Source organism: Xenopus laevis, chromosome 2S, assembly GCF_017654675.1.
Source record: "Xenopus laevis strain J_2021 chromosome 2S, Xenopus_laevis_v10.1, whole genome shotgun sequence".
Taxonomy (NCBI): Eukaryota; Metazoa; Chordata; class Amphibia; order Anura; family Pipidae; genus Xenopus; species Xenopus laevis.
In genome coordinates this window covers 163893289-163915177 of record NC_054374.1, presented here as the reverse complement: position 1 = coordinate 163915177, position 21889 = coordinate 163893289, and the positions used below count along the sequence as shown (strand labels likewise).

The following is a 21889-nucleotide window of genomic DNA, read 5'->3' as shown; positions in this document are numbered from 1 at the left end:
TTAAAAATTGCTCTTTTGAGAAATGGATTTCAGTGCAGAAGTCTGCTGGAGCAGCGCTATTAACTGAGGCGTTTTGAAAAAAAGTATGTTTTCCCATGACCGTATCCCTTTAAAGATGTTTCTGGGCAAACAGCTTAAAATAGTGGAGCCTTAAGCATTGCTTTGCTGTAATCCATAGGAACCAGTCAGAAGTCGTTACTATGCACCGCATCATACTTTAACCCCCCTTTATTGAATTTCTTTTGCAGGTGTCAACTGCTCAGATGACGACGAGAAGCCACGTAAAAGGAGGCGCACAAATTCCAACAGCTCTTCTCCAGTGATACTAAAGGAAGTGCCCAAACCCACCACGCCAGTCTCCAAAACAATCACGGTGCCTGTGACTGGCAGCCCCAAGATGAGCAACATCATGCAGAGCATTGCCAACTCCTTACCCCCCCACATGTCTCCTGTGAAGATCACATTCTCCAAGCCTTCAACCCAGACCACAAACACTTCCACACAAAAGGTCAGTGTGTCCATCTTGAAATTATCTGCTCTGATCTTTTTTTTTTTTTCCCTCTATACTGATGAGGTTGGTGTTTGTTTTTATCCCAGGTAATAATAGTTACCACCTCTCCGAGTTCAACATTCGTTCCCAACATATTATCCAAGTCCCACAATTATGCTGCTGTCACAAAACTGGTCCCCACTTCTGTCATCACCTCGGCAACACAAAAGCAGCCGCTTGTAGTCACTGCCTCTCAGTCCTCTGTAGTCGCAAGCAGCAGTTCATCTTCTCCACCACTGAGCTCCGCTAGTATTGCTGTTACTTCAGTGGTATCCTCTACTCCATCTCTGCTCATGTCAACAGTAGCACAAGGTGAGTACAGTGTTTCTCTGATTATTGGTTCTCACAATTTTGTGGTTTCCCTGGGGGCTTCTCTGAGGCTAGGGTTCCGGAAGGGGGGGCACTTTTATTGTTCTAAGTAGCGATGCACTGAATCCAGGATTCGGTTCGGGATTCGGGCAGGATTCAGCCTTTTTCAGCAGGATTAGGATTCGGTCGAATCCTTCTTCTCTGCCGAACCAAATTCAAATTTGCATATGCAAATTAGGGGCGGGAAGGAAAATCGCGTGACTTTTTGTCACAAAACAGGGAAGTAAAAAATGTTTTCCCCCCCTTCCCACCCCTAATTTGCATATGCAAATTAGGATTTGGTTTGATATTCGACGAAACCTTTCACGAAGGATTCTGAGGTTCGGCCGAATCCAAAATTTGTGAGTTAACAGTTTGAAAGTGTGATGAAAGACTTTTCATATGTGAAGGGGTCACAGACCTATTCTGCCTACTGTGAACAATAACTTAAAGGGGAACTATCGCAAAAATGAAAATGTAATATAAGCTTCAGCACACTGAAATAAGAAACTAAATACGATCAATTAAATATTCTGCATTGTTTCTGAAATAATCAAGTTTATCTTAACTATTCCTCATTCAGCATCTGTTTCTCTTCATTCTGTCTTCATGCAGCAGTTGGGTGTCAGATATTCACTGACAGTTAGATCCAATATATCTTATAGGGGGGTTCCTTTTGCCTCGAAGATGTATTAGAGCTCACTCTATTAAAATGTATTAGAACATACTCAAATAACTGATTCCAGTACAAACAAAATAACTGCCTTTGGCACAAATCCTGCATATAGAGAGACATGATGTCTGGTGAGTTTAATAGAGTGAGCTCTAATACATCTTCTAGGCAAAAGGAGCCCCCCTATAAGATATATTGGATCTAACTGTCAGTGAATATCTGACACCCAACTGCTGCATGAAGAGAGAATGAAGAGAAACAGATGCTGAGAGAGGGATAGTGAAGATAAACTTGATTATTTCAGAAACAATGCAGAATTTTTAATTGGATTTAGAAAGTTTCTTATTTCAGTATGAGGAAGCTTATATTACATTTTCATTTTCGTGATTGTTCCCCTTTAAAAAATGCTGCATTGTGGTTAAAATACAACATTTTGTATGTGAATATTTCCCATTGCACTGTGTTTGTAAATGAGCCCTATGTTGGCTTTGCATTCCTATACTTTCCCACCCAACTAATACTTTATCTGCTCTCCCTCTATTTCAGGTACTTCATCATCTGCAGTCAAGGCAGCAACCAATAGATTACCATCCCCCAAAAGTCTGGTTACTTCCCCCAGTCAGATCTTGGCCCAGTTACCAAAACAATACCAGCAGCCCCCCAAGCATCAGTTACATCAGATATCCCCACAGACGCAGCATCTGACCCAGGCCACAGCAATTGCACATCCAGCTACAATGACTCACCCACCCACTGCGCAGCCTGCTGCCATGAAACCAACCATACAGATCAAGCAGGAATCCGGTGAGTAGGTCTCCTACCGTTTGATTACCTTAAAACAACATGTCATTTTATCTACAGACAAGTTGTTGTTATGGTGCCTGTCTGACCAGGTGCTTCTTTGGTTCAAAGCAGTGCAGTGAAGAGCAGCAGATTTTGTAAATCATTTTAAAACGAATCTTGCAAGTTATGTGGCTAATCCATCTTATCGCTAATGGTTCCTTCCTGTGGTCTCTGGTTGTGACGTCGGTATTGCAGTCTCTCGTCGGTATTGCAGTCTCTCGTCGGTATTGCAGTCTCTCGTCGGTACTGCAGTCTCTCGTCGGTACTGCAGTCTCTCGTCGGTAATGCAGTTTCTCGTCGGTATTGCAGTCTCTCGTCGGTAATGCAGTCTCTCGTCGGTATTGCAGTCTCTCGTCGGTATTGCAGTCTCTCGTCGGTATTGCAGTCTCTCGTCGGTAATGCAGTCTCTCGTCGGTAATGCAGTCTCTCGTCGGTAATGCAGTCTCTCGTCGGTAATGCAGTCTCTCGTCGGTAATGCAGTCTCTCACTCAACCCGATCCCTCTAAACACTCTGTTATCTCACTGCCTGTGCTTGGTGTAGAAGTGAATTGTTTTGTAGTAGGAGAAGGTGAAGGTGTACACCATATGGAGAGATGGGAGTGCTTTCATACCTCAGCTCTTAAAGCAACAGTAACACCAAAAAAGTGTTTTAAAGTAACAAAAATAACATGTACTGTTGTGCTGCACTGGTAAAACTGACCTGTTTGCTTCAGAAACACTACTATAGTTTATATAAACAAGCTGCTGTGTAGCCATGGGGGCAGCCATTCAAGCACAGAATACACAGTAGATAATAGATAAGTACTACTATAGTTTATATAAACAAGCTGCTGTGTAGCCATGGGGGCAGCCATTCAAGCACAGGATACACAGTAGATCACATAAATGTAGTACTTATGTTATCTACTGTGTATCCTGTGCTTGAATGGCTGCCTCCATGGCTACACAGCAGGTTGTTCATATCAACTATAGTAGTACTTATCTGTTATCTACTGTGTATCCTGTGCTTGAATGGCTGCCCCATGGCTACACAGCAGCTTGTTTATATAAACTATAGTAGTACTTATCTGTTATCTACTGTGTATCTTGTGCTTGAATGGCTGCCCCCATGGCTACACAGCAGCTTGTTTATATAAACTATAGTAGTACTTATCTGTTATCTACTGTGTATCCTGTGCTTGAATGGCTGCCCCCATGGCTACACAGCAGCTTGTTTATATAAACTATAGTAGTACTTATCAGTTATCTACTGTGTATCCTGTGCTCGAATGGCTGCCCCCATGGCTACACTTCAGCTTGTTTATATAAACTATAGTAGTACTTATCTGTTATCTACTGTGTATCCTGTGCTTGAATGGCTGCCCCCATGGCTACACAGCAGCTTGTTTATATAAACTATAGTAGTACTTATCTGTTATCTACTGTGTATCCTGTGCTTGAATGGCTGCCCCCATGGCTACACAGCAGCTTGTTTATATAAACTATAGTAGTACTTATCTGTTATCTACTGTGTATCCTGTGCTTGAATGGCTGTCCCCATGGCTACACAGCAGCTTGTTTATATAAACTATAGTAGTGTTTCTGAAGCAAACAGGTCAGTTTTACCAGTGACAGTACATGATATTTTTGTTACTTTAAAACACTTTTTTGGTGTTACTGTTCCTTGTGTTTAATTCTTGATGAACCAGTTGTCAGCATATTCCTTTAAAAGATTGTGTAGGCAGGATTAAAATACGGTTGACCCTAGTGTGTGTTGCACCTGTGTAGCTGATCCCTTTTCTCTAGCCTAGATTGGGGGGCACAGGCACCATGGGGATGAAGATTCTGTTGCTTGGAGAAAGGACACTAAAAAGTGGCTCCTCCTCCTCCTGCTCTGGGCTTCATCCCCGCCTACCTCCTCAATCCTCCGTTTTCTTTTAGTGTCCTCAGAAGGAGGACGGACACTTAGTGGCTGGGAGCAATGGTACAGTTTTCAGTATCCTGCCACTACTGGGGTCAGTGTTTCTCTTCCAGAACCCCTCCAGCCAGGACTTCTGATCTGAAGATGCTCTATAGCCTTCCCGCTCTACGGAGGCTGCAGGCTGGGAGCTCCCCCCCCCCTCACTACCCTGGGCAACTGGTTCCCGCTCCCGGAGGCTGCACCAATAGCCACAACGGAGGGTACACCTTTTATTGCGCATTCCTAGCTGGCACGAGGAGCTAAGTCAATTCCCTCCCCCCATTACTTGCTGCATGTCAGCTCTGCACACAAAGCGATCTCCCCTTTCCCCACCTGTATTGCCTGATGAAGAGGTAGAGGCATCAGGGGAAGAGGGACAGATATTATCCGGAGATGAATCGGATGAGGATGCCCCTAGATCACAAAGAGGTTGAGAGCCTGATTCAGGTAGTATTACAGGCACTATGTCTAGTAGACACCCCGCCTTCAGCAGAGCCAACCAAAAACATTTTCAAGAGGCAAAAGAAGCCTTCTTGTGTCTTTCTAGCCTATAAACAGCTGGGGGACATCATTAAAGCACAATGGAAAACTCCAGACCATAGAGTCCAATTTTCCAAGCGCTTTACTCAAACTTATCATTTTACTGAGGACAGTACAGACCCTTGGTCTTCACTCCCAGCAGTGGACCCACCGGTCTCGAGACTGTCAAAGACCACCACCATTCCAGTAGCCAATGCGGCTTCCTTTAAGGATCCTATCGACAAACGTCTTGAGAGTTTCTGCAAGGCGATTTAACAGCAGTAGCCGGAGCTCTCTGACCTATTTTTGCCACCGCATGGGTATCAAGGGCAATGGAGGTTTGGGTGGAACAGGTGGCCCAACTCATTGGCTCAGAAGGCCCCTCCACAGACCTCCTTCTAGCTCTGGTAGCGGACGCAAACACATATATTTGCGAAGCGGCCCTGGACACGGCTAAGCTCGACACAAGGGCTTCGGCACAATCCATTGCAGCCAGACGTTTCCTTTGGCTGAAGAACTGGTCAGCATATCTTACCTCGAAGTGGTCTCTGGTTGGTCTCACATTTCTAGGAAAACAACTTTTCGGCACTGAACTAGAGAACATAATTTCTCAAGCTACAGGAGGCAAGAACACTTTACTTCTGCAAAAGAGACCCAAGAGGATTACCTTCAAAAGGCCACCATTTTTTCTTCCCTTTTGCAAAGGTCCCAACATGAAAAACAACAAGCTCCAACCCGCCCCAGATTCCAGTCAAGGGAGACCACTTCTTGGTCCGCAAGCAGAGCTGCACCTTAGCCCACACAGGACAAACAGCCTCCACATGAGGAGGTGCCCACCCCTGAAAGCTTACCCTTAGGTGGACACTTAAGTCACTTTCGGGAGGTGTGATGGCTGAGAGTACTGGACCCCTGGGTCCTACAGATCATATCCCAGGACTATGTCATAGAATTCTCTCATACCGGAGAACCAAGGCACTCAGCGTTCCAAAGGGTTCTGCACGCCCTGACCGCCTCTGGGCTAGTACCCCAAAGGTAAAAGGGCTTCGGTTTCTACCCAAAAAAGACGGATCTTTTCGCCCAGTGCTAGACCTAAAGGCACAAAACGACCATTTAAAGAAGCACCACTTTAATATGGAATCCATCCAGTTAGTCCTAATGTACCTGGACTTAGAGGATTTCATGGCGTTGATCGACATTAAAGATGCACACCTGCATGTCCCCATACATCCCAACCACCACCGGTTCCTTTGCTATTCAGTGGCAGGAGAAAATTGGCAATTCGTGGCGCTACCCTTCGGACTATCCTCCGCGCCAAGGGTAGTCACAAAGGTCATGGCTGCAACACTAGAGGACCTGCGAGTGCAGGGAGTGAGTGTCATACCATACCTGGACGACCTACTGGTAAAGGCCGTTTCATGGCACTGGCCGCAACTTATCTCCAGACAGTGATGCAGATACTAACGCTGTTAGGCTGGCAGATAAACTTCCAAAAATCTCGACTCATACCTTCTCAGAGAACAGAATATTTAGGGCTTGTCCTAAATTCTTCAGTGAGAAGAGCCTTCCTTCCCCAATTCAAGATCACCTCAATGCAGGGGCTCCTGTCAGTTCTGCAGAAAGCGGATCAGATACATTTACGATTTGCCATGAGAGTGCTGGGTACTATGGTGTCCTCCTGTGATTCCATACATGCAGCTCAACACCAGAGCCTTACAGAGACTGATACTCCAACACCAGAGGAGTATTGGGAGACCTTACAGTGCAGGGACGTTGGTCACAGAAAACAACTACTCCCCATCAACATCCTAAAATTAAGAGCAATCCACCTCTCATTGCTCCACTGGTCAGACAGACTTCGATCTACCAGTAAGAATACAGATCTACCTGTAAGAATACAATCGGACAATGTAACAGCGGTGGCTTACATCAGCCACCAAGGAGTCAAGCGGCCCTCGCAGAGGCACAGCAAATTCTTCTGTGGGCGGAAAACACCGTACCAGCTATCTCCGCAGTTCATATCCCAGAAGTGGACAATTGGATAGCAGATTTTCTCAGCCGAGAGACCTTAGATCAGGGCGAGTGGAGCCCACACCCAGAGGTTTGATTCTGGCAAGGTGGGGCACTCCGGAAGTAGACTTAATGGCATCCAGCTACAACAACAAGCTTCTGAGGTTCATCGCAAGAAGCAATGACCCGCTGGCCTAGCAGTGGACACACTGGTGGTTCCGTGGCAGTTTCACCTAGCAAATGTCTTTCCACCACTAGCACTTCTGCCAAGGGTAATCCAGAAAATAAGACAAGAAAGGGTAGAAACACTTTTAGTGGCACCCTACTGGCCACACCGCACTTGGTTCTCAGAGCTCATAAGTTATCAGTGGACGCACCATTCCACCTTCCTGACAGAAGGGATCGGTTATCTCCGGGACCGATCCTCCACCGAGTTCACCACGGCTGGCTTTAACGGCATGGCATTCAATGCCCTAATCCTAGCCAGATCAGGAGTTCAAAAAAAAAAAGGCTATACCGACCTTACTAAGTGCCAGAAAGCCTATCTCGGCACACATCTACCACAGGGTATGGAGGACATTCATATCTTAGTGTGAATCTAAAGCCAAAGACCCCCAGTCTTGGGACGAAGGTAGCCAATTGTTATTCCTTCACAAGGGTTTAGACAAAGGGCTGGCGCTCACCTCACTGAAGGTTCAGGTATCAGCCTTATCCATCCCTTTTCAGCAGCAGCTTGCAATGCTGCCCAACATCAAGACCTTCCTCCAGGGAACATTGAGGATGATACCTCCATACCGTCATCCAATCCCTCCCTGGGATCTCCATAATTTCCATATTGCAGGAGCAACCGCTTGAGCCATTGGATTTAATTCCATCACCTCTGCTGACTCTTAAGGTAGTTTTTCTATCGGCCATCACTTCGGCTAGACGAGTTTCAAAAGCTCTATCCTGTCGTCCACCATTTTTGATTTTTCACAAGGACAAGGTGGTGTTGAGACCTACCCGGTGGTGTCAGAATTTCATCTTAACCAGGTCCTGGTGGTTCCTTCATTTTGTCCTGAACCAAAGACAAAATTGGAACAGAAGTTACACAACTTAGATGTGGTTTGTTCTCTCAGAACATACACCAAGGCTACCAAGAGCATAAGGAAGGTGGACGACCTCTTTGTCCTACCAGAAGGACCACTGAAAAGCTTTAAGGCATCTAAGGCCACCATTGCTAAGATGGATTAGGTCAGCAATCTTGAAGAAGATAAGGAAGCAGGGCTGACCGGCACTCGAACGGATCCACAAGACCAGAGATATTCAGTTAAAAAATACATTTATTGGTAGAAAAGTTAAAAATGTAGCTTCATCTCCATCCATCCTACGTGTTTCACACCCTTGAGGGTGCTTAGTCATGGGCTGGTGCACCCGGACCACTTTCACTGTTTGTTGAGTTACCTTACAACTAATTCTGGAGCACCTTGTCCTCCTCTAACCAGCAATCTTGAAGGCCTATGAGGTTTGTTAGGGAATAATCCAAAGACCGGAGATCACCGAGGTAAAAGGAATAATCCAAGTTTATTATTTATATAATAAACATACACAAGCTCCGTGGGTTCTGATACACAAGTAGGTCAGAACCGAGAAACAAAAGATTGACCACACATTATATACCCTTCAGGAGAGGAACTTCAATGGGAAAAGGCCTCTCTAGGGAGAAAAGGGAGTATTGCCAAGTATCTATCATAGTGTCTCAGTGTACAATTATCTAGTGTTAGCTAGCTATGTGAACGAGAAGGGAGTAACATAGTGGGAGAGCTTCAAGGCCAGGGCACCTGCTAGAAGCAAAAGGATAACATAACATGCTACTGATAAGGACCTTCTCAGATCGCACACTGTCTCCTGGGTAGTCTTGAAACAGTTCATAGAAGGGCCCCATGGGCACTTTGAAACTGCTCAGTCTACCTTGGAGGGGGGCTTAGGAATGCGAGGGGCCATCTAGGGCCTGCAAGACTTTTCCTTCCACAGGTTCGAGGTAAGGCCACACCCTTCTGGGTTCAGCTTATTCTACTCGTTCGCTCAGCACTTCTTGGGTGGTTCGCCACGAGGCTTCAGCAAAACAGGCCTGTAGGACTGCAGTGTGGTCATCCACACACACCTTTTTCCAAATTCGACAAGGTGCATACATTCGCCTCAGCTGAAGCGAGCTTCAAGAGGAAAATGTTGCAGGCGGTTATTCCCTGAACACTAGGGATAAAAAGTCCCGCCCTCATGGGTAGCTTTGGGACGTCCCCATGGTGCCTGTGTCCCCCAATCTAGGCAAGAGAAAAATAGATTTTTGTACTTACCGTTAAATCCTTTTCGCTTGTCCTACATTGGGGGACACAGATCTTCCCTCCCTGTATTAGTTCAAGTTAACGTTGATCAGTTAATATCATATATAATTGTTATTGTTCAGATACCAACAAGTTCAAACAGCAGGTGGTTCATACCATGCTTAGCTTGCATTGGGGAGGTGCTCCTTCTCTTCACATGGGCAATTGGTAGGGCTCGTCATCTCTTCTTCGGTCATAAAACTGAGGATAGAAGAGGTAGGCGGGGATGAAGCCCAGAGCAGGAGGAGGAGGAGCCACTTTAACCTTTTAGTGTCCTTTCTCCAAGCAACAGAATCTTCATCCCCATGGTGCCTGTGTCCCCCAATGTAGGACAAGAGAAAAGGATTTGCAATATTTACCCCAGATAGCCCATCTTAGCTATGTGATACATCTTGCTATATTTTTGTATAACCTTATATATTTTTTATACATTAGGTGTTAAGATCATCACTCAGCAAATGCAGCCCAGTAAGATTTTGCCCAAACCAGTCTCTGCATCCCTGCCAAATAGCAGCAACGCTCCCATTATGGTGGTGAGCAGCAATGGGGCAATCATGACCACAAAACTGGTCACCACCCCTAGTGGTAAGTATTGGTACTGCGGGATAGCGGTTAGCTGGGTAGCCTACATTATCTTGAATTATATGAATAAATGGATAAAACTAAAGCTATGAATGATTGTTATATAAAATAAATGAAGCTGATTGCAAAGTGTTTACAGGATAACTAAAGCCTAACTAAAGAAGTAGGTAGAAATGTTGTACATGATGTTTTGTGCTTCTGTATCAGCCCAAGGCAACCACAACCCATTAGCAGTAAAGATCTGTGTCCCCAAAGATGCCCCAGTAGCTCCCCATCTTTTCTGCTGATTCACTCACAATATACAGTACACATAGAATGGAAATGTCACAATATAAGGCTGATTAGTAATTAATACACATAATTACTACATGGCAGCACAGAAACCAGTGCAATTAGCATCAGAATTTAATAATCAGCCGTGTAGCATCAGCTTATATTACAGACCAACCTCATTTTATGCTGGTTAATTAGTGACAAACAAGTGATTTATGCTTGTTGGCCACAGGGGGTCACCATCTTGTAACTTTGTTAAAAATCTTTGCAAGACCAAGACTGTGCACATGCTCAGTGAGGTCTGGGCTGCTTAGGGATCGTCCTAAATTATCAAAACAGCACAAGTCAAATAATATCTGCCAGAAGCCGATACAGCAAGACTGATTAATAATCACAATATACAGACTGCACTGGGTCCTGTGTTGTCATATAATCTAATGTGGATTTTATAGTTATTGTATTGTTTAATACAAACTTTCTCCAACTCTGCAGAACCAGTGGCTGCAGCAAAATAATCCTCTAATTATAATCCCAGTTTACCTGTTTAAATCTGGCTCCATGATCTTTGTCCCTGCAGCTGGAGTTGGAAACAGTAAAGGCAAAAATAAAATCCAATACAAATCTCTACACAGTCGCCGACTGCTCTACAGGGAAACAAACAAAGCTGCTTGAGTTCTGCATGGCTGGGAAGTAAGATGGGGCTCCCCCTGCTGTTCATAAGTATAATTGTTTCCCTGCAGAGCAGTTAGGGACTGTCTGACAATTCCTATCCACAGCAGTAAATGAAGGGAGAATTTCACTGCATACAGTCAGGTTTCTTATAAAAACGGTACACATTTTTTAAATTAAAGTATATTGGAGATAGGTTTCTTTTTTATTAAAGAAAGTAAAAATGGGATTTTATTTTTTTTTATTATCTTTACATGCCCTCTAAGGTAACTTTTAGTATGTTATAGAATGGCCAATTCTAAACAACTTTTCAATTGATATTCATTATTTTTTATAGTAAAAATAAATTATTTTCCTTATTCTTCTGACTCTTTCCAGCTTTGAAATGGGCGTCGCTGACCTCATCTAAAAAAAACAAATGCTCTGTAAGGCCACAAATGTATTGTTATTGTTACTTTTTAGTACTCCTCTTTCTATCCAGGTCTCTCCTATACATAGTACAGTCTTTTATTCAAATCAATGCACGGTTGCTAGGGTAATTTGGACCCTAGCTACCAGATTGCTTAAAACACAAATTGAAGAGCTGCTAAATAACTCAAAATCGTTAAATAATAAATAATTAAAACCAATTGCAAATTGTCTCAGAATATTACACTCTGCATCATACTAAAATTATCTCAAAGGTGAACAACCCCTTTAAGATAAATTCAACCAAGTTTCTTAAGTGGGTATAAGCAACAGAGATTTTACACAGTGGATCTTATGATGACAGATTGCATTTTGTGATTTCCATGTCCTTATTAAACTCCCTTTTACTCATAGGGACACAAGCCACATACACACGCCCAGCTGTCAGCTCTGCATTGGGAGCCCGTATGGCTGCTACACCCGGGGCTACCTATGTAAAAACCACAAGTGGGAGCATAATCACCGTGGTACCAAAATCACTGGCAACACTCGGAGGAAAAATCATAAGCAGTAATATAGTGACAGGTGAGTGTACAAGATAAAGGTATCGCATAGTTATCCACTCACCATAGAGAAGTAGACAACCTTACCTTTTTGTTTATTTAATCACAGGTACAACAACAAAGATCACCACTATTCCCATGACCTCTAAGCCTAATGTGATTGTGGTACAGAAAACTACAGGCAAAGGCACAACAATACAGGGCCTCCCGGGGAAGAACGTAGTGACCACATTACTGAATGCGGGGGTAAATCATTAAAACCTTATCTGAATATTTACCAGCTACAAGGGGATGAGTATTTTAGTGCATGTTAATTGCAAAAGGCTGTCTGCCATGGTTATAGTTATGTTACATATATAGTTACATAGTTAAATCGGGTTGAAAAAAGACAAAGTCCATCAAGTTCAACCCCTCCAAATGAAAACCCAGCATCCATACACACCCCTCCCTACTTTTAATTAAATTCTATATACCCATATCTATACTAACTATAGAGTTTAGTATCACAATAGCCTTTGATATGATGTCCGTGCAAGAAATCTTCCCTCGTATAGTCATTAACTGAATCAGCATAACCACATCACCTGGCAGTGCATTCCCCAACCTCACTGTCCTCACTACTATGACACTCATAGTATTATGATTTTCTACGAAGTCCAGTATCTTATCCTTTATTAACCCTTCGAAAAGCTTTCCTACTACTGACATCAGACTAACTGGCCTATAGTTATGAGGCTGAAAACGAGATCCCTTTTTGAATAGCAATTCACCAGTCTCTCGGCACTATACCAGACCTTCGAATCCTGAAAAATGAAGTAAAGAGGTTTGGCAATGACAGAGCTAAGCTCGCTAAGTACCCTGGGATGAATACTATCTGGCCCCAGACCTTTGTTTATCTTAACATGTTCTAGTCTCTTTTGTATTTCCTCATGTGTGAACCATGCATCATTGGTTGTATTACTAGAATTGGGACTATCAAAAAGGAAACCTTCATTAACTGGTTCCTCATTTGTGTAGACAGACGAAAAATATGTGTTCAGAATCTGCGCTTTTATTTTGTTTTTTGTTTTCATCAACCATTGTTTTGTTAGTTTAAGTGCTCATTGTGCAGCCAGGGATTCGTTTAACTGAACTTGCCTGGATGTTCTTTACTATCCACATCTATATACAGGTATAGGATCCATTATCAGGAAACCCCTTATCCAGAAAGCTCTGAATTATGGAAAGGCAGTCTCCCATAGACTCCATTTTATCCAGATAATCCAAATTTTCAAAAATAATTTCCTTTTTCCCTGAAATAATAAAACCGATCCCAACTAAGATATACTGTAATTAATCCTTATTGGAAACAAAACCATCCTATTATGTTTATTTCATGTTTATGTCATGTTTATATGATTTTCTAGTAGACTTAAGGTATGAAGATCCAAATTACAAAGGCCCGTTATCGGGAAAATCCCGAGTATTCTGGTTAACAGGTCCCATACCTGTAATGTAATCAAGAGTTTTATTTTGCTTAGGGGGATAAAACCTTACAAGCAATGCCAGCAGGAACAAAGCCGACAATAATCACTGCAACTCGTCCAATCACCAAGATGATCGTGACACAGCCCAAGGGAATGGGATCGACTCTTCAGCCAACAACCAAAATGATCCCTACCAAAATAGTGTACGGGCAACAAGGGAAGACCCAGGTATGCATCATGTGCCATTCCTGATTTAGCAGAATAACGCCTGTTATGTATTTTGCTTTTATACATTCCACATAGTCATCCACATTTTAGGCCAAATCAAGTTGATCCTGTTGCTTGGCCCCCATGGCCAATGATTGAATCATAACAGAAGCATGTGCAGGGGAGGGGTGCACATCAATAGTCTAATCCAGTCCTCTCCAAATGCATTTTATAAGAAAAACAAACCATTTGCACAATAGTTAATCTGACTAATCCTGTTCCAGATATCAGATTGGGTAGTCGGCAATTGAAATCAAACCTTGTGTGCCCATCTTAAAGGCTAAAACTAAGTAAACTTTATCAGAAAGGTCTATATAAATACACCAGTAATCCCTCAAAGTAATGCTGCTCTGAGTCCTCTGTCAAAAGAAACAGCACATTTCTTTCCGTCTATTGTGTACTCATTGGCTTCTGTATCAGACTTCCTGTTTTCAGGTTTAACCTCCAGGGCTAGGGCTTGAGCATGCTCCGTTTACTACTCCCCTCCCTGCTGTAATCTGAGCCCAGAGCTATGAGTGAGCAGGGAGAGACTCAGGCAGGAAGCTAATATGGCAGCTGCTATGATAAACAAACAGCTTCTATAGCTGTTTACTCAGGTATGGTAAAGCATTCTGCAGAATAAATATAGCGGTATAGCTTGCACTATTGTGGCTAATCTGTTGGCAATAAACTGCTTCTGTAGCTTTTCTTCTCCTTTAAAGGGATACTGCCGCGTGGAAAACATGTTTTTTCAAAACGCATCAATTAACAGTGCTGCTCCAGCTACTATTGCCACCTTTTCTGGAAAAAAAAATACCGGCATTCCTATAGATTTATCTTTTAATCCTCTATTAATAACATTGGGATCCACCAGTCAGGTGGCAACCCCAGCTCCAGCTGAATTCTGCACTGAAATTAAAAGCTCGAACAGATTTTTTTAATACTTAATTTTGAAATTTGGCCTGGGGCTAGACATATTGTCAGTTTCCCAGGTGCCCTCAGGTCATGTGACTTGTGCTCTGATAAATTTCATTCACTTTACATTGTAAGTAAATGTGTGATATCACCCCCCCCCCCCTTTCTTTCCTCCCAGCAGCAGGGCAGGATTTACATAGGGGGCACCCCTAGGCCCGCTGACGTTCGTTGTCCCCGTCCTTTCCCTTTTATTTGTGCAAATGTTCATCATCTGGACCACAGCAATAGGGATTGGCGCACAGGAAATTTAAAAAAAATATATTTTATCTCTTGTTCATCCCTAGTGTTTCTGATCTAATATAGGTGTGGTTGGGCAGCAAGCCACCCCCTAAATTTCTGCTGCCCAAGGCCTGGGCCTTGGTGGCCTTTCCACATGGGCCTGCCCAGCAACAGAACAATGGAAAACTAACCAGATAGCAGCTACCTGACACCTCTGTTGATTTGTTTGCATTGCTAAAGGTGCTACCACCTAGTGGTAGATATGAGAAAAGCACATGAACAGGAAAGAAACTGCTTAGAGAGCACAATCTAGGTCATGGAGAAACAATAGTTGTCTCAAAGCTGTTCGTCCGGAAGTGCTGGCTCCTTCTCAAAGCACAGAATCAGGCACAATGCATCTTCATTGACTGTCTCCCCTCCACACCAATATTACAGCTAAAAAAAATTGATTGTTGGTTAAAGAATAACATTTTAAATGGTAGAGTGAGCTATTCGCAATGTAAACAGTGTCATTTAGAAATAAAAAGTAAACCATAAAATCTTGAAAGAATTCCTTTAAGTTCCCGTTATAAAAGTGCTGCTTATAGCAAACATTCTGATCAAATTAAAACACTGATCAATGCCTGTTCTTTGTCTAGGTTCTCATAAAGCCCAAGCCTGTAACATTCCAGGCCACTGTGATGAGTGAACAGACCAGGCAGCTGGTAACAGAAACCCTGCAGCAAGCCTCCCGCGTGGTGGAGACCACAAGTGCTACCATTCATGAAGTCAAAGAAGATACAGAGAGCAGCTCCTCTTCCACAGAGTCCTCCCAGAGCTCTCAAGGTACCACTGTCTATTTTTTTCTGTTGGGCACATTATTTACATCTCTATAATGACACAGTAAACTCTAAGGGAGCCAGATCAGTGTGAAATATAGTGCATTAGTCTGGGACTATAAAATATATGCAATATGCGCATAAATTGAGCTACTATATACTTACATAGTTACATCGGGTTGAAAAAAAAGACAAAGTCCATCAAGTCCAACCCCTCCAAATGAAAACCCAGCCCCATACACACACCCCTCCCTACTGTCACATAAATGATATATACCCATATCTATACTAACTATAGAGTTTAGTATCACAATAGCCTTTGTATTATGTCTGTCCAAGAAATCATCCAAGTCCCTCTTATAGTCATTAACTGAATCATCACCCGGCAGTGCATTCCCCAACCTCACTGTCCTCACTGTGATGAACCCCCTACTCTGTTCCTTTAAATGAAACTTCTTTTCCTCTAGTCTGAAGGGGAGGCCTCTGGTACGTGATTCTCTTTATGGGTAAAAAGGTCCCCTGCTATTTGTCTATAATGTCCTCTAATGTACTTGTAAAGTCTAATCATGTCCCCTCACAAGCGCCTTTTTTCCACAGAAAACAACCCCAAACTTGTCAGTCTCCCCTCATAATTTAACTCTTCCCTCCCTCTAACCAGTTTAGTTGCACTTAGTCTCTGCACTCTCTCCAGCTCATTTATATCCCTCTTAAGGACTGGAGTCCAAAACTGCCCCCATACTCCAGATGAGGCCTCACCAGGGACCTATAAAGAGACATAATTATGTTTCATCCCTTGAGTTAATGCCCTTTTTTATACAAGAACTTTATTTGCTTTAGTAGCCACAGAATGACACTGCCCAGAATTACACAACTTGTTATCTACAAAGACCCCAAGATCCTTCTCATTTAAGGAAACTCCCAACACACTGCCATTTAGTGTATAACTTGCATTTATATTATTTTTGCCAAAGTGCATAACCTGCATTTATCAACATTGAACCTCATTTTCCAGTTTGCTGCCCAGTTTTCCAGTTTAGACAAATCACTGTGCAAAGTGGCAGCATCCTGCATGGAACCTATAGTTCTGCACAATTTAATCTCATCTGCACAAATAGAAACAGTACTTTCAATGCCCACCTCCAGGTCATTAATAAACAAGTTGAAAAGCAAGGGACCTAGTACAGAGCCCTGCGGTACTCCACTAACAACACTGGTCCAATTAGAAAATGTTCCATTTACCACCACTCTTTGTAGTCTATCTTTTAGCCAGTTCTCTATCCAGGTACAAATAATATGTCCCAGGCCAACATTCCTTCATTTAACCAGTAACCTTTTGTGTGGCACTGTATCAAATGCTTTAGCAAAGTCTAAGTAAATCACATCCACTGCCATCCCAGAATCGAGGTCTCTACTTACCTTCTCATAAAAAGAAATTAAGTTAGTCTGGCAAGATCTATTACACATAAAACCATGCTGGCACACACTCATAGTATTATGATTTGCTATAAAGTTCAGTATCTTATCCTTTATTAACCCTTCAAAAAGCTTTCCTACCACTGACATCAGACTAACTGGCCTATAGTTTACTGTACTATAAACTTTGGGGACTTGTCTTGCTATTTATATTGCAAGTAAACTCTTCTAAGAAGCCAGAGCAGATGTAGTTGCCCTTAAATGTAAAGCTTATGATACGGATTGTTTAAAGGGGCATCATGAAATGACGATGTGCTCTTTTTCTTAGATTTCCAGCCTGTTGTTCATGTTATTGCTTCTCGAAGCCAGGATTGGGCAGAACATGAAATAGCCATGGATACCACTCCTACCATCATCTACCAGGACATTGCTGGGGAATCCCAGTCTGCTACATCCACCATTAAGGCCCTTATGGAGCTCCAGCAGACTGCAGGTGAGTGAAGACTGGTGAAGAAATCCATGGCAGGGCTTTTTTTTGTATAGAAGAAGCCCTGCCACAAGGAGCTTGGTGCACCCAATTCTTTCTTGCAAGTAGCTTTATTTTCATATTTGTTTATACTGTGAGCAGTGTTGATTGCTCTGACGATGTTTCCATCCACTCCCTCTAAACTGCAGCTCTGCAGCTGGATCAGGCCCCTCTGTCCCTGGAGTCAATAAATAACAGTTATTCTGTCATGGTTTTTATGATGTAGTTTTTATTTCCAAATGACACTGTTTACACTGGAAATAATTCACTCTACAATATAAAATTTAATTCCTGATCCAACAAGTGTATTTTTTTAAATTGAAATATTGGTGTGTAGGTGCATCTCAGGTCATTTTGCCTGGTCATGTACTTTCAGAAAGAGCCAGCACTTTAGGATGGAACTGCTTTCTGGCAGGCTGTTGTTTCTCCTACTCAATGTAACTGAATGTGTCTCAGTGGGACCTGGATTTTACTATTGAGTGTTGTTCTTAGATCTACCAGGCAGCTGTTATCTTGTGTTAGGGAGCTGTTATCTGGTTACCTTCCAATTGTTCTGTTGTTAGGCTGCTGGGGGGGGGGAAGGGAGGGGGTGATATCAATCTAACTTGCAGTAAAGAGTGACTGAAGTTTATCAGAGCCACATGACTGGGGGCAGCTGGGAAACTGACAAAATGTCTAGCCCCATGTCAGATTTCAAAATTGAATATAAAAAAATCAGTTTTCTCTTTTGAGAAATGGATTTCAGTGCAGAATTCTGCTGGAGCAGCACTATTAACTGATGAAAACAATTGTTTTCCCATGACAGTATCCCTTTAAAGCTTTTTTTTTTTTGCTCTGCAAATGGTACAGCTTTTAGTATATATTTTTTAAAAGCATAGTCAATCTCTTCCCCACAATTAAACTTCCCCCGCTTGCTCTTCTGCTTGTCATGCAGTGAAAGAGAGAGTGGAAAATAAACCACGGCAGCCGACCATTGATCTTAGTCAGATGGCTGTTCCCATTCAGATGGCTGCAGATAAACGTCACGCTGAAGGTGGCTCTATTGCTGTGGTGGAGTCAGAGCTGGTGGCAGAATACCTAAGTACAGGTAAGGGAAAAAACCCTTGTAAGTAACTCGTGTCTCCATATTGCTATATAAAGTTTGGGTTTTATCAGGAGAAAGAAAGAGGCTGATGTTCTTCTGCTTAGGAATAAAATTAGAAACCTTTCTCACATCTTTCCTAAGCAGAAGAACATCAGAGCAGCCTCTTTCTTTCTCCTGACAACTTCCTTGACTACTTGCTGGTCAGACTGGTGGGAAACTGACCAGCAGGTGGCGCTGTTGTAACACAATTCATTCATATTAACAGCACATGTATCCCTTAATATCTTGGAATTAAAAGAAAATAAATAATGAATGTAAATTACAAAAGTGCTTAGAATAGTCCCCTCATCAATTTTATATTCACTTATTTTAAAGGTCCTATGGAAAAAAAATCCGCACTGATTTTTTCCTCTTATTCAGCAATACATTTTCCTGAAAAATCTCAAAATCGTGACTAAATTTGAATAGTGCGGATTTTTTTTGCATTTATCGTCTGAAAACTCGCGTTATTACCCGAAAAACATGAAATTTTCACATTATTGCATGAAACCCAGCGCAGATCAGGATATCTTTCTATCCACAGCAGTAAATGAAGGGAGTATTTCACTGCATACAGTCAGGCTTCTTATAGAAACGGTACACATTATTTAATTAAAGTATATTGGAGATAGGTTTCTTTATCATTAAAGAAAGTAAAAATGGGATTTTATTTTTTTTGCCTTTACATGCCCTTTAAAGGAGAAGGAAAGCTACCCGAAGCAATTTATTGCCAATAGATTAACCACAATAGTGCAAGCTATAACACTATATGTATTCTGCAGAATGCTTTACCATACCTGAGTAAACCTCTCTAGAAGATGTTTGTTTAGGATAGCAGCTGCCATATTAGCTTGGTGTGACATCACTTCCTGCCTGAGACTCTCCCTGCTCACTTATAGCTCTGGGCCCAATAATAGCAGAGAAGGGGGGAGGAAGAGGAGCAAACTGAGCATGCTCAAGCCCTAGCCCTGGAGGTTTAAGATGAAAACAGTTAGTCTGATACAGAAGCCCATGAGTACACAATAGAAGGAAAGAAATGTGCTGTTTCTTTTGACAGAGGACTCGGAGCAGCATTACTTTGAGGGTTTACTGGTGTATTTATAGAACTTTCTGATAACGTTTACTTAATTTTAGCCTTTCCTTCCCCTTTAATAAATAACGTCCTTTAAATTGTCTCTTTCATCCTTTCAGTCCAATCAAAAGTGTTTGCTTTATGTTTCCCTGTTACTAGCCGTTTACTTGTGCCAGGACTTGCCCTCCACCTGAACGCTTTCTCTAAATTCCCTTCATATTATAAAATATTCCCGTCGTGTTGCTTCTCTTCTGAGCTGTACATAGTCAGGTCTTGGAGCTTTTCCTGTTTGTAATTGAACCATAAACGTTGGATTGTACAGTTTCTATTTTCTGCTTCTCTGTCTGTAGACTGGATGAATTGGAATGCAGTGGATGAGTTCTCACCGATGACCTTTGTCAGGATACGGCTGATTTATCCACTGCAGATTGTTGCTTTGCATGTGTATGTGTTGATATTCATGCCCTGCAGTAGAGGTAACCTGCTAACTAATCCCAATTGTCTCTTACCCACAGGCAAATCAAGACAAGTGACTTCTAGTAACACAGTGAGCTCTGGGGATGTGCCTCTTCCTTCCCTCCTACAAGTGAGCCATCCAACTCAGCAGCTGCAGCAACTGCAACCCACACGCACCCTATTGCAGCACGTTAGCCAGTCCCAGACTGCAGCACAGGCATCTGTAGTGGTGAAATCCATCCCTACCTCCTCCAGTGGAGCCATCACTCATATCATGCAACAGGTAAGCTCCTTTCTCTCTTTTGCCCCTCCCAGGAACCAGAAGTTGCCAAAATCAGACCTAAAGCCACAAGAGGACCAATTAATTGCCAGTTAAAGGAACAGTAATGTCAAAAAATGAATGTTTTAATGTAATAAAAATATAATGCAGCGTTGATCTGCATTGGTGCAACTGGTGTGTTTGCTTCAGATGCTGTGTGCTTGAATGTCTGCCCCATGGCTACACAGCAGCTTGTTTATATAAACTATAGTAGTACTTATCTGTTATCTACTGTGTATCCTGTGCTCTACACAGCAGCTTGTATATCTGTTATCTACTGTGTATCCTGTGCTTGAATGGCTGCCCCCTTATTCTGCCTGTGCTGAATGGCTTTTTTATATAAACTATAGTAGTACTTATCTGTTATCTACTGTGTATCCTGTGCTTGAATGGCTGCCCCCATGGCTAACAGCAGCTTGTTTATAAAATATATAGTAGTTACTGTTATACGACTGTGGATCCTGCTGCGTTAGAATGGCTGCCCCCATGGGACATAAAGCAGCATGCATTGTTTATAGAAATTATGAGTAGTACTTAATCTAGGTACTACTGTGTATCCTGTGCTTGAATGGCTGCCGCCATGGGCTACAGCAGCAGCTTGTTTGATATAAATCAGAGCTAGTACTTATCGGTTATCTACTGTGTATCCCTGTGCTTGAAATGGGCTGCCCCCATGGCTACACATGCAGCCTTGCTTTATATAAACTATAGTAGTACTTATCTGTTATCGACGTGGTATCCTGTGCTGAATGGCTGCCCCCCATGGCTACACAAGCAGCCTGTTATATAAAACTATAGAGTACTATCTGTTTATCTACTGTGTAATCCTTAGTGCTTGAATGGCTGGCCCCCATGCCTTACGCCAAAACAGCAGCTTGTTTATATAAAACTTATAGTAAAGTTACTAATCTGGTTATCTACTGTGTATCCTGTGCTTGAATGGCTGCCCCCACGGCTACACAGCAGCTTATTTATATAAACTATAGTAGTACTTATCTGTTATCTACTGTGTATCCTGTGCTTGAATGGTCTGCCCCCATGGCTACACAGCAGCTTGTTTATATAAACTATAGTAGTACTTATCTGTTATCTACTGTGTATCCTGTGCTTGAATGTCTGCCCCATGGCTACACAGCAGCTTGTTTATATAAACTATAGTAGTACTTATCTGTTATCTACTGTGTATCCTGTGCTTGAATGGCTGTCCCCATGCCTACACAGCAGCTTGTTTATATAAATTATAGTAGTACTTATCTGTTATCTACTGTGTATCCTGTGCTTGAATGGCTGCCCCCATGGCTACACAGCAGCTTGTTTATATAAACTAAAGTAGTACTTATCTGTTATCTACTGTGTATCCTGTGCTTGAATGGCTGCCCCCATGGCTACGCAGCAGCTTATTTATATAAACTATAGTAGTACTTATCTGTTATCTACTGTGTATCCTGTGCTTGAATGGCTGCCCCCATGGATACGCAGCAGCTTGTTTATATAAACTATAGTAGTACTTATCTGTTATCTA

The 21889-nt window shown here is 42.5% G+C and overlaps 1 protein-coding gene across 5 annotated transcripts in view; it reads left to right on the top strand.

Annotated features, from left to right (window-relative positions):
* Positions 1 to 21889, top strand: part of emsy.S (EMSY, BRCA2-interacting transcriptional repressor S homeolog) — a 44222-nt gene that overhangs the window by 14825 nt on the left and 7508 nt on the right. For 4 of the 5 annotated variants that reach the window (XM_018250401.2, XM_018250402.2, XM_018250400.2 and 1 more), the window contains 11 exons: positions 249 to 508; positions 598 to 862; positions 2118 to 2375; positions 9675 to 9824; positions 11586 to 11756; positions 11844 to 11980; positions 13255 to 13428; positions 15279 to 15465; positions 17200 to 17364; positions 18332 to 18484; positions 20108 to 20331. In XM_018250401.2, coding sequence (XP_018105890.1) covers positions 249 to 508; positions 598 to 862; positions 2118 to 2375; positions 9675 to 9824; positions 11586 to 11756; positions 11844 to 11980; positions 13255 to 13428; positions 15279 to 15465; positions 17200 to 17364; positions 18332 to 18484; positions 20108 to 20331 — 2144 coding nt within the window. The remainder of the gene's footprint in view (positions 1 to 248; positions 509 to 597; positions 863 to 2117; positions 2376 to 9674; positions 9825 to 11585; positions 11757 to 11843; positions 11981 to 13254; positions 13429 to 15278; positions 15466 to 17199; positions 17365 to 18331; positions 18485 to 20107; positions 20332 to 21889) is intronic. The other variant, XM_018250404.2, reaches the window with a different exon arrangement.